Source organism: Theropithecus gelada, chromosome 17 (assembly GCF_003255815.1).
Source record: "Theropithecus gelada isolate Dixy chromosome 17, Tgel_1.0, whole genome shotgun sequence".
Lineage (NCBI taxonomy): Eukaryota > Metazoa > Chordata > Mammalia > Primates > Cercopithecidae > Theropithecus > Theropithecus gelada.
The window spans coordinates 73,279,259-73,292,559 of record NC_037685.1 but is presented as its reverse complement, the minus strand read 5'-3'; the positions used below and the strand labels follow the sequence as shown (position 1 = coordinate 73,292,559).

Below are 13,301 nucleotides of genomic sequence, written 5' to 3'. Positions count from 1 at the left end.
CACCAAAAGACATGTACTAGGATGTTCACAGCAGCATTCATCTAATAGCAGAATGGAGTGAAAGAATCCAGAAACAAATGAAAGCACACAAAATGATTATATTTTATAAAGTACAAAACAGATACCAATCTATGCTATTAGAAGTTAGCATAGTGATTATTGGGGTAGGAGGCGGGGGTCTTGACTGAAAGGGAGCATGAGGGGGCTTAGGGGGAACTTGAACACTGTCGGGTGGCCTGGCAAAGATTTGTTTAGTTTGTAAAAATTTATCAAGCTATACATTTATGACCTGTGCACCTTTCTGTATGTATGATTCAATAAAAAAAGTTTTTTAAAATGCTGAATGCACTTTCATATAATCATGTAAATAAATATTTCTTTTAAACAATAGTCAAAATGCCAAAAGCATCCATAATCACTTCTCTATTTGACTCAAACTTTAACATTCTGTTGAAAGAACACATACATTTTCCTAATATGTAAAAATGTATACAGTATTTAAACAGCCTCATATTCAGAGCCTTACATCAAATGTATGCCTCAAATAATATTCCATTTCACAACAGCTCAACATTTTCTAGTATAAATGATCTGCTCTAGGCAAGCTGGCCACCTATGCTCTTCTGCCTGACTCAGGTATCTTTTCATTACTTGCACCAATCAGCCTCAGTTCAGAATCTTCAATTAAGTCTGAATAAGCCTTCCCCACAAAGCCTTCCTGACTAGCCTCTTCCCAAAAGAACCACATTCCTAATTTACCTTCATTCCACCAGTGGGTATGTTACTCTTTCAAATGTATGTTACTCTTTTAAATTTCTACCTTCCCTCCTTCAAAGGCAGACCACTACAGGAAAGCAATTTTACATTAAAGAAAGGAAGGCAGGCCAGGAGCTCCTAAGTTACACATCATGTTGTATTGACCCACAGATCCACTTCATTGATCTCTTAGTTTAAACACTGAAAATTGTATCTTTACAGCTAGGATCAGAAAAATGAAAATATATCATCTAAAAATAAACTTTAAAATTTGAAAAAATAAAATGTTCTCCAGAGGTTGGTTTTATTTTTCTTCCCTGCAGGGTAGAAAATATTTTACAGGATCATTAATGCTATTAACACATTTATTAATGCCAGTTGTTTAATGGATTAATTAGTAACATTTGATTAATGCCATTTGAAACTTATGTTAAAAAAATCCAACTTTTTGTCCATTAAAAATATTTGAAGATCAAAAAATACAACTTCTCTCAGAGGAAAATAAAATAGCCTCTATGTCCAAAGATAAAATTATAGATGAAACTTATTAACCTATTATGCAGTCACTTAGCAGCGTCAGAAAGGTAAGTAATAAGAGTTAACATTTTGTATGTGTAGCAGGCACTGTAATTAAGCACTCTGTATACATGTACCCCTTTGTCCTGTTTTATAGCCAAAGAACCCGACGCTTGTTGAGTAATGTGCCTAAGACCCACAGCCAGTGACATATAGAAAAGCTAAGAAGAAAGATTTAGTCTACTTTTATCTCAGTTTTCAAGGTAAAAAAGTCACATACAGTAAAATGCATTCCTGGTGCCAGCCTAGTTCAGGGTCTAGCCAGGGCCATTCAGAACACTCATTTAATCTGTTATCTTAAAGTATGCTATCCCTTTGTTACAAAAATAAGTTTATTTTTAAAAAGCAAAGTTTCATTTAAAACCCTTTTGTACAAAAAAAGAGATTTCCTTCATATCTTTAGAATTGTACCTCATATTTAGTGATTATATATAAATGATAAAAGTAAATTATTTACTGTTATTTTATATGCTAGAAAACAGACATTTCTGAAGTAAATGGAAGAAAAAAATTCTCCTTTTCATCTTTTTTGGAAAGAAAATTAATAACATTTACAAAAATACTGTTATGTTAAAGGACTGGTTTCTATAAAAATGCGTTATGTTTATGGAATCACATAACTAAAAATGCTGCTGAAAATCAAGTGGTAAATATATTAATCTTTAATAGTGATATCTCTGGGTGGTAGGACTACAGGTGATTTTATTTTCTTTTTCATATAATTTGGTATTTCCCGAATTTTTTTAGAAGCAGTTTGGCTATCAGCAGTTTTTATGTCAGAAAATGTTTTAAAAATACAATTAGCTTCTCTAAGAAACAGCCCCATGTTTGTAGTTATCATTCCTTGCCTTAGTTTTGACAAGATCATAATTTTCTTAATGACAAAACAAAGATTTCAACTGTGAAATAAACAGATGAATTTTCCTGGAGGGAAAAATAAGCTAGCATAGATCAAATGGTCTTAATGTGTCAGAGAATAATCCTCTGAAGGTCAGGTTCTGTTTTAAATCTACATTGCTTTGAGGTTTAATCAGAACATTGAATCTTTAAAAACATTAGTCATTTATGGTCTGTAGTAGAGATGGAATTAAGTGGTCTTTCTTCCTTTAACTGTATCAACAGGCTTAACCCAGAGACCTGTCTTGCTGTCCCTTCAAAAGAGTAGGGGCCGGCCACAGTGTCTCATGCCTGTAATCCCAGCACTTTGGGAGGCTAAGGCAGGAGGATCTCTTGAGACCAGGAATTCAAGGCTGCAGTGAGCTGTGTTTGGATCATTGCATTCCAGACAGCCTGGGCCACAGAGCAAGACCCTGTCTCAAAAAGAAAAGAAAAAGAAGAGAGTACGCAAAGCAAGCAGTAAGAGAGAAACTGTATAATATTCTGGCCATGAGTATTGGTGTGTCTGGAGACTGTTTAAAGAAGCTAACATCTGATAACCAAACAATCTAATGGCCAAAGTAGAAGATGAATAAACACTAACAGGAAACATCAGCTGGCCTTCCTGGAGCTCTCCCGACACAAAGGAAATGGGCAGGTAGAACATGCGGGGAGGATTATCTGGACAGGAGAAGAGATACTGCTTTACACATCTGTTATATCATTTAACTCCCAAGAGTTTGTAGCCTCACTTTACACAAGAAGAGGCCCAGGAATGGGAGTGACTGGGCACTCCCAGTGTGGGTGGTCATGGAAGGACTCTAACCTAGATTCAGGATTCTTCTTTCTGGGGGAGAGGACGAGAGGTAGTCAATGAGACCATACCCCCAAAATAAAATTAAGTTAACATGCTACCATATATTAGGAGTACATTTTCACATTTTGTTGTCCAAGATACCCACCCCCATTTCAAATGATAGGTAAAGGGTTAAGTCTTACATAAAATTCTTCAGATGCTTCTGGAGGTCCTGGAAGTAGGGAAGCTTTTGGTGGCAATTTGAGTTCATATGTCATTATACTCCACCTAAAGGGAGAAAAACTCTGGTCTAAGATTTCCTTAAAATTGGATAAACTAACTGTTACCATCTCATACACACACACACACACACACACACACACACACACACATTCATGAACTATGGTTTATTTTATCTTAAAACAACCAAAAATGGGAAAAGAGATCACATTTCAGTAATCTGATAAAATGTTGAATTCATAATTTATGATGTCCACATCTTACCATTTCTCCAATTAGTGGCTTCTAAATGTTTTAAGACCCATAGCCCACAATAAGAAATCCACACTTGTTACAACGCCCCCACTTCTTCACAGGTACAATACATTCTGACTTTTCCATTCTTTTCTATTCTATTTTAAAAATAATGCTCATTGCAGTTTACTAATTAGGTTATAAACTACTAATGAGTCATAACCCCAAAGTTGTAAAACAATGTCTTAAATAAATACATACTACCTATAAACTGTTACTCAACTGTTACTCAACTTGCCAAATCAGCTTATACATACATAAAATGAAAACTACCGAAATACCCCTTCTTAAATTAAGAAAGAATGAATGTAACCATGGGAGTAGGGGGGAAATATTAATAATACTTAACTGAAGTAAATTTATTTCAATTAGCTATAAGTATTAATTTCAAAGCAAACACAAAATCATTTGGTGTTAGAGAAAAGCAATCAACTCAAGTCCAATTTTCTATTTAAAATAATAATTTCAAAATGTGGGAACAACAGTTAGGCCAGGACATTATTGTAGACTAACAAAATATGAAACAAAGGCCAGGTGTGGTGGCTCATCCCTGTAATCCCAGCACTTTGGGAGGCTAAAGTGAATGAATAGCTGGAGCTCAGGAGTTCCAGACCAGCCTGGGCAACATGGTGAAACCGTGTCTCTACGAAAAAAATTAAAAATAGCCTGGCATGGTGCTGCGTACCTGTAGTCCCAGCTACTTGGGAGGCTGAGGAGGTAGGATCACTTGAGCCTGGGAGGTGGAGGTTGCAGTGAGCTGAGATCACGCCACTGCACTCCAGCCTGGGTGACAGAGCCAGACATTGTCTCAAAAAAAAAAAAAAAAAGAAAAGAAAAAAAGAAAAAAGGCCAGGTGCGGTGGCTCATACCTGTAATCCCAGCACTTTGGGAGTCCGAGGCAGGCAGATCACCTGAGGTCAGGAGTTCAAGACCATCCTGGCCAACACGGTGAAACCCCATCTCTACTAAAAATACAAAAAAGTAGCCGTGTGTGGTGGCAGGTGCCTGTAATTCCAGCTACTCGGGAGGCTGAGGCAGGAGAACCACTTGAACCCTTGAGGCAGAGGTTTCAGTGAGCCAAGATCGTGCCACTGCACTCCAGCCTGAGTGTCAAGAGCAAAACTCCATCTCAAAATAAAAGAAAAAAAAAAAAGATGTGAAATAAAGATTTTAACACAGAAACAAAGCATAATAAAAGCAGTATCATAACACATGAATTTTAAGAAAGCATAACACAGCTGAAGCTATTGATAGAACCCAGAGGAAAATTCCAAGATCAATATTTAAACAGAGCCTAGTGTATCATTCAGCCTATGAGAATAAATGTTTGCATAAAAATTCAAATTCCCAGAAAGCCCCCAATAGACATACATTATATTTTGGGATATGTAAACTAGTTACTTTTGGCTACTATTCAACTCTTGACATGAAAATACTTTAAAAGAAATTTATTTTGGGAGGCCAAGGCAGGCAGATCACGAGGTCAAGAGATCAAGAACATCCTGGCCAACATGGTGAAACCCTGTCCCTACTGAAAATACAAAAATCAGCTGGGCATGGCGGCACACACCTGTAGTCCCAGCTACTCGGGAGGCTGAGGCAGGAGAATTGCTTGAACCCAGGAGGCGGAGGTCACAGCGAGCGTGCCACTGCACTCCAGCCTGGCGACAGAGCGAAACTCTGTCTCAACAAAAACAACAACAACAACAACTAAGAGGCTGGGCACGGTGGCTCACGCCTATAATCCCAGCACTTTGGGAGCCTGAGGCGGGCAGATCACGAGGTCAGGAGATAGAGACCATCCTGGCTAACATGGTGAAACCCCGTCTCTACTGAAACTACAGAAAATTAGCCAGGTATGGTGGCGGGCGCCTTAGTCCTCAGGAGGCTGAGGCAGGAGAAAGGCGTGAACCCGGGAGGCGGAGCTTTCAGTGAGCAGAGATTGCACTACTGCACTCCAGCCTGGGCTATAAAGCGAGACTCTGTCTCAAAAATAAAAAAATATAAAAAATAAAAAGAAAAGAAAAGAAATTTATATTTGAAAACCAAAAGTCATTCATTTATCCATGAGGCAGATGCAGAAACAAAGCATAATAAACTACATTGAGCATCTCAAAGTCACAGGAAACACAAGGGTGAATAGGCTCTCCCAAAGAAGCTTACATTCTAGTGCAGAAAACACGTATGATGCAAGCAAACAAAACAATTAAACTTGTAAATATCCAAACAGGGAAAACCACGAGTAGAAACATAAAAGTCAAGTTCCTTATAGCTGGAAATACTTTACTGGTCAAAGCCAGTTAAATAAATGGTAAATAAATCCATCCAAATGTCTGAGTTCCTTGCACCTTCCACGCTATACCTCCCCATTCGATAGGAAATGGTTGGAGCTAAAGAAGAAGGAGAAAGTGGCAGCAAGAGATAAAAAAGTGAGGAAGAGATGCATATGAGTACCAGCTAAGCAGAGGCAGAGGCCAGAAACAAAGGAACCATCTGGCCTACATACATAAAGGGGAGAGAGTGCAGAGTTGAGAAAGGACCCTGGAAACTAGACAGAACAGGGACTGCGGTTTACTGTGCCGGTTCTATTACTTATTAGCTATTTAACTTAGATAATGTAAAAACCTCCTAAACCTTTTCACCAGTAAAATGGAGATAGCAATATTAGCTATCTCTAGGAGAAGGGCGATAATTAAATGAGATGCTACCCGAATTAAAACAACTAGAAAGTGCTAGGCAGACAAAACATTAGTTTTTTTATTCCCACTGTATCCAGAAGACTAAATTTTCGTCTTTGTAAAATAATGCTTTTCTGACCCAACCCACAGTATTGTTTTGAGGATCAAATAAATATATTTGAAAAACTCATGTAATTTAGAATATTAAACAATTACTTTTTAACTTTTTTTTTTTTTTTTTGAGACAGAGGCTCGCTCTGTTGGCCAGGCTTCAGTGTATTGGCACGATCTCGGCTCACTGCAACCTCCGCCTCCTGGGATCAAGCGATTCTCCTGCCTCAGCCTCCCAAGTAGCTGGGATTACAGGGGCCCACCACCATGCCCAGCTAATTTTTGTATTTTTAGTAGAGATGTGGTTTCACCATGTTGGCCAGGCTGGTCTCGAACTCCTGACCTCAGGTAATCCTCCCACCTTGGCCTCCCAAAGTGCTGGGATTATGGGTGTGAGCCACTGCATCTGACCCACTTGTTCTTTACAAACAGTAAATTAATAAAGGAAACACAGGAATAAAATATTCCTATGTTTCTAATAAAGGTCTTAAGTTTCTGAATCCACTTTGATTTGTGTGTGTGTGTATTTTCTTTTGTTTTATTTTGATTTTGCGTACCAGTAGGTATTCAAGGAATTTCACCATGGTGGTGCTGTTTCTTGGCTAACCACCTGGAGAGGTGACTTTTTATTTTTATTTTTTTAAAACTTTTTTGAGACAGGGTCTCACTCTGTCGCCCAGATTGTAGGGCGGTGGTGCAATTGTGGCTCACTGCAACCTCCAGCTCCTGGGCTCAAGTGATCCTCCCACGTAGGCCTTCCAAAGTGTTGGGATTACAGGCGTGAGCCACCTCCCCTAACTGAGAAGTGAATTTCTATAGCACACAAGGGCAAAGCACATACCCAGGGTAGATGAAATGCCTAACAGTAGGGGAAGTGGTCTTTACATTTGCAACAAAGAAAGCATTTAAATAACCCCTTTTGTTTGGTAATCACAGAATTGGACGGTTGCCTGGGAAGTCACCTCCAGGCTCATTTACAAATAATGGTGATTTTATTTATTTATTTCCAATCTTTTTTCCCCAGAGTTAGGTACAGTTGACAAAAAATTGTATATATTTAAGGTGTACAATTTGATGTCTGGATATATATACACCACAACCAAGGTAATTGGCATATCCATAGGTACCATTTCTCTTTTTCGTTCCTTTTCTTCTTTTAACCTCCAGATTGTTTTAAAGGCTGGAGGCTGAACCCAGAAGCACATAAGATTAAAAACTTTTATGCACCCAAGCTACTGTAGTATCTCTCTCACATAATTTCGGATAAACAGAGACGAATGTTCTACTTCCCAGCTCTCTTTTTAAATATTCTGTCAACAAAAGAATCAACTATTACAGTATTACCTTATGACAGGCAAGGTTACAATTAATGAGGTTATAGCCCATCTTAGAGTAATTATAGCCCATCTTAGAGTAATTATATTTCAGATTGGTGGCTCCCTGATAAAATTGTGTTATTTTCGGGAAGAGTTCCACAGATGACTAATTCTATCAAAGTTGTTTTGATTTATGCTACCTCAAGTTGATCATATTTTGACATCTGTCTTCTACTGACATTGGGGGATGAGGAGTGACTGGTTACTGAGTCCTGTTGTTTCTTATACCCAAATTCTAAACACCTCCTCCATAACACTCAGGGTATACATTGTAGTTTCTTTTTTATTACATGGACATTCAGAGAGAAAGCAATTAAGAGATGTAATCAAGAACAGCATAAACACAATGATACTCCCTTCATTTGAAGCTATCTTCCTAACACTTCCCTGTCCCTGGGAAAGGACTGCTTATATTTTAATATATGTAGTTCTTATTGGATCTATGCATTCTTAATATATATGTTTAAGAGGAGATATTCTAACAAATCTAACGTTTATATGTCCTCTTCAGCTTTTTGGAAACCACACGATGAGGAGGCTACCTAATATACTCATCAAAAGGTCCCCTACAAAATGAACTATTTTAGTTTTCTGACTTGAACTGTAATTAAAAGTAAATAGTAGTAACATACCGTTCTATATTTAAAATAATGAGTTCCTCAGACTAGTGTTTTAAAATTCATTCATTTACTATAAAACATCTTTATTGAGTATCTTCTCTGCGATAGGCCCTGTTCTCCATCTGAGGTATTAACCAGTGGACAAGATCAGAAAGGCTCTGCCTTCGTGGAGCTTCTAGTCAGTACAATTTATTAATGAATATTTATTAATAAATCATCGAAAAATGATTTCAGTATGCCATTTTCCATCTAGTTGTAGAAAAGAATTCACTTTTACCTGTCCAACATTTTGGTACTGGCTCGTTCCAGTTTCTCTAGGATCTGAGGAAGCTGGGTGTCGTCGTCATATGAACCTCCCCAGCCAAGAACTCGGGCAAGGTCATTTCCTGTACCCAAAGGCAACACTCCCAGCTGACACTGAAAGAGAGTACAACAGGGTGACTTTCAGACAAGTTGAGAAATAGGGACTACTGCGTTTCTGCACCTCTCGTAAGTATGTTAGTATGCATTCATGTTAACTAGCAAGTAAAAGAATTAGCACTCACCTGTTTATTCAAGTTGAGCTTATCGATTTCTGACAAAACCCAACCTACACTTCCATCGCCTCCACAAACAAGAATCCGGAAATTGTCAAACTTCTGAAATAATCTTAAACTGAAAGCAAAAAGGATTTTATTTTAGTATAAAGAAATAAAAATCACTTTCCTCAATTCTTTGCTATTCTCTATCGGTATTCATATTCAGATTAAATATAAGAACTCCTACTTACATGTTAATTATACCATAAACATTCATTGAAGTGTAATTTTAACTCAAGAAAACTTCTGAATCATAAGGAGGAAAGGGAATGATAAGTAGAAATGAAGATAAAATTAGGAGGAGTGGGGGTGAGAAATGAGAAAACAAAAAAGAAGCAGAGACCAGGAAAGATAAAGTAATACAAGATGGTGAAAGTAGTGGTTCCTCTCTTTCTATTACAAGAATAAATTCTTTCCTTAAGAATTACAAACCATGGGTAAGGAATCTACGGTGCTGAAACTAATGAGTGACGCTTCGGCAGTTCCTAAAGACACCAATCACTGTATTGCTCTCAGGACTCCCAACTGGCTTTTTCTCCTCTTCTTCTCCTATTCTCAGGTCCATCCTTCTGTTTTACCTCATCTCAACTTTTGACACATCCCATCTCCTAAATGTACCCTTGTACACTTACTTCACGTATTGTGGAAAATCTGATAAAATATTAGAGGGACAACCTCAGGAAGTTTCACCAAGAGAGGTCCTTGGAGCCTTCGAGGACAAATGGGAAAAATAAATCAAGACTATAAGATAATGGAACTATAAAGGATTATAAAATGGATGTGTTAGAAAAGGGGACAAAACTACCCTAGCATGGCAGAGACAAAGAAGGTGAGAAGAGGTAACTCTAGCACCTCAGCAGAGGAAAGGAAGGGCGGTACACGTAGATAAGGAGGAAGCTGGGTATAAATGAACAAGACCGACATCCATGTGACCAGAAGGGCCTGAGACTTAGCAAGATAAAGGCAATGGAAGCGGGAAGGAAAACTCAGAGGCCAAAAGTGAACAGAGGCACCAAGAGAGAAGGAAGGAGAGAAACAGAGAAGACAGACGACAGTGTCACATTATAAAACACAAAATGCCTTTTCAGGCACTGGTATCGAAAATCCCATTTCTACTTCTGTGTTCACGCTTTGAGGTAACGGTGGAACCCAAGAGAAAAGCTGAGTTGCCATAAGTAAATCACACAGAGGTTTGAAGGCCCCGATTCAGAAGACATAATATCGCCTCTTAAGAAAAATCATATGCATACCCTAAAAATGTACTGAAAGTACCAAAAGGTATATTTTCCCTCAGTGAAAATACTACTTAGTTCATTTTATCTTACAGATTGTAAGTTATATGACATCCAGAAAGCTGAAAGGAATCATCAACAAAAGTATTTCTTTGTCATTTACATGAACTGAGTCTGAGATCCTTGAAGAACTGCCCTTGACAGCCATGAGAGTCCCTGTACTTTGGTTTAAAAATTGATTATTTATATTACATATAAATCAATATCAGCCTTCCATGCAAATCACTTTCTAATATTACTTTATATTTCTATATTTATGTAAGTTGATCTTTCTTGGAGCTAAAGAAACTGTTAGTATTGTTTGATGTAGAATATATTGTAAAACATTTTCTAAACAAATTTTGGAATTGAGAAATTTCAATAGAGTTTTGGAATTTATACAAGACAGTTGTCTAACTATCCAAAAGGTTGTGTTAAAACTTATAATTAGAGCTTTAAAAACGAGGGAGGGATCTAGAGGAATCTATAATTTTCATGAGCTGAAACACCAGACACATTTAACACCTAGTCCTACATTGTATTCAAATAAGATTTATCAATAAGCAGTTACCCTAAATGAGGACCTCCATTCATTAAATCAAACACCTGAGCCGGATTTAGCAACTGTTTAAAGCGACGAAGGAACTTTACTCCCTGATTATCTCCACTCTTAGAATTGACAAAAACCAATAGAGGACTAACACAGAACGAAAATGTTGCTCTACAGAAACCTGTGAAAAAAACACAATACAAGATCAATACATACGGCTTTCTCTTTTAAATTATTAGCAAACTTTCAGATAAAAGAAAATAAATGTATAAAAACTGGAGCATTAAGTTATAATTTAGCTCTCCAAATAGAGATACGTTAACTATTTACATACAAACCTATATATTTGTATGTAATTCTTATGTTTATATTCAATATTTCAAAGTATTTTAACTGCTCCTTTCTGAAGTCTGAGAGAATATTTTAAAATTTATAGTAAACAAAATCAGGGCCTAGGTTGGGGGAGAGGGCTGTTAATACCATAGGTTTAAAAAAAGTCACATATTTTGCGGTTTATAAACTTACATCTTCAGGTTTATAAACTTATATCTAAGATATCTATTGGCATAAATTAAATGAAAAGTTTGAAAAGCAAAAAGCACGATATCAATGCAAGACATTAATAATAGCACAGTCCTCCCTACGTATTCTTGGGGAATTGGCTCAGGAGTCCCACGAATATCAACATCCACAGTTGCTCAAGTCTGTTATATAAAACAGCATAGTATTATACATGGTTTTACCATATTACTTTGTAATATGGTTTGCTTAGAAGGAAGTAATTAGTATGTAATCCCAAAACCAGTGTCGTAGAGGGGTTCCTCAGCACTTTACAGTTAAGTTTACAGAAAAGTGCATTTATAGGAATATAAATTTCTACAATGAAATTACAGAAAAACAGATTTTAATAACAGCCATGCTAACAGGCAGTTTCAATTATAGAGGAAAAAAACACTTATAAAAATTAACCTTTTCAGATTGTATTACAGTACAGAGTAATGATCTTATTTTATTTACTAAAACATAAAATCTAAAAGTCTTATAAACAGTAATTTCGCCAATGTGTTAATAGGTATTCTACAACTTTCACTTAAATATATTCTTTTAAAAATGGAATGTACTTTCAGCAATTGAAATGGAATTATTTTAGAAAACCTGACTACAATAGTCAATGACAGGTATAGTTATTCTAGGAAAAGAAATATATATGTCAATATTAAATATACCAGAAATATACATACTTACACTACTGCTACATACCATCGGAATCAGTGCTGTTTAGCGCAATTGGAGGTATGATAGATACTTTACATTGACCAAGTGGACATATTGGATGGTATAAATCTTTGCAGGCAGTGTGTACCTAATAACAAACAAATATACCTTCAAGAATCATAAAAATAATGTTTTGCCATTACAAATCACATCTAAGGAACTGATAATCTAGAATCAACTGTACCACAAAATATTCAGTAATTCATAAACTACTTTAAATGGTATAATATTTATACTTAAGGAAATGACTAAACATTTTAGAAATGGATATTTGATTTTGGTCCATGCAACCAATTCTTGTAATTATCTCAGAGAAGAATATATAGTTAATGAATAATTGGTGAAGGCAAGAAGAGAGGAAGAGAAGAGACCAAGTGTAGAGGAAGGGAGGCAGAGAAGAGAAAAAGAAGAGGAAAAGGAAGAAGGAGGGAAACTAACCAGTGTGTTAATATCATTGCCCATAAAATAAATTGATGACAGAACATTTATTTTGTTTTAATAAAAATTCTTATAAAATTTAACAAAGATAAAATCTGTAATGTGCCTGCTTTTTCTGCAGTAATCCTATAACTTTCTATTCACATTTCCCTATCATTAAAGTTACAAGTACACCCATGTTTATTTTCTCAGCTGGACTGCTGCTCTGTAAGGTAAAGGAAAGTGATGCCTATCACAGGCACCTAGTAAATGTGCTTTCAGTAGAAATGAGTTTCATGGTCATGCAAGGATATGTTTTGTTCTCTATTGAGAACAAAAGCAACGATAACTTATTAAGCAGGACCCTGGCAACTTAGGATACTTTGTGTACTTGTCTGGAAAGCCTTCTAAATGTTTTAACCAGGAAAAGCAGACACTTTTCATCAAGTTCTTATTTAATATGACTTTATTTTATTAGTCCTTTTAGAAAACTGGCATAATTAAACCTGTATTTATCAAACTTTTGGGAGAATAACTAAAATTTAATAGTAATTCTAATTCTGGTGATGACCTGTTTTTAGACAGTTTCCTATTATGCTTTACAATAATTAACAATCCAAATGCGTTTTAGAAAAATTAGCACACACAGATAGCTTTAAAAGTAATTTTAAAATGTATGAGAACCATGGGGCAAAACAGAAAGGTATTTATAATAATGGTAAATAAGAAAAGCACATGATCAATTTATGTCTTCACAATTTTTACAGAAAATGTAAAACTATGTCCACAGACCTGGATGACAGTAGGAAAAATTATAAGTTGATTCATTAGGCTTGTAGGGCGATAGGCTTCTTGATTTTGTTTGTTTTCTTTTTTTACTACACAGA

The 13,301-nt window shown here is 36.3% G+C and overlaps 1 protein-coding gene across 7 annotated transcripts in view; it reads right to left on the bottom strand.

Moving 5' to 3' along the window:
- DGKH (diacylglycerol kinase eta) overlaps positions 1-13,301 on the bottom strand; it is a 217,283-nt gene that overhangs the window by 65,804 nt on the left and 138,178 nt on the right. For all 7 annotated transcript variants that reach the window (XR_003116502.1, XM_025364521.1, XM_025364523.1 and 4 more), the window contains 5 exons: positions 11,983-12,085; positions 10,744-10,903; positions 8,869-8,977; positions 8,601-8,740; positions 3,208-3,292 (listed from right to left, as the gene is read on the bottom strand). Coding sequence is in view for 6 of the 7 variants with exons in the window: in XM_025364521.1 (XP_025220306.1) it covers positions 3,208-3,292; positions 8,601-8,740; positions 8,869-8,977; positions 10,744-10,903; positions 11,983-12,085 (597 nt within the window). In the remaining variant the exon portion in view is untranslated. The remainder of the gene's footprint in view (positions 1-3,207; positions 3,293-8,600; positions 8,741-8,868; positions 8,978-10,743; positions 10,904-11,982; positions 12,086-13,301) is intronic.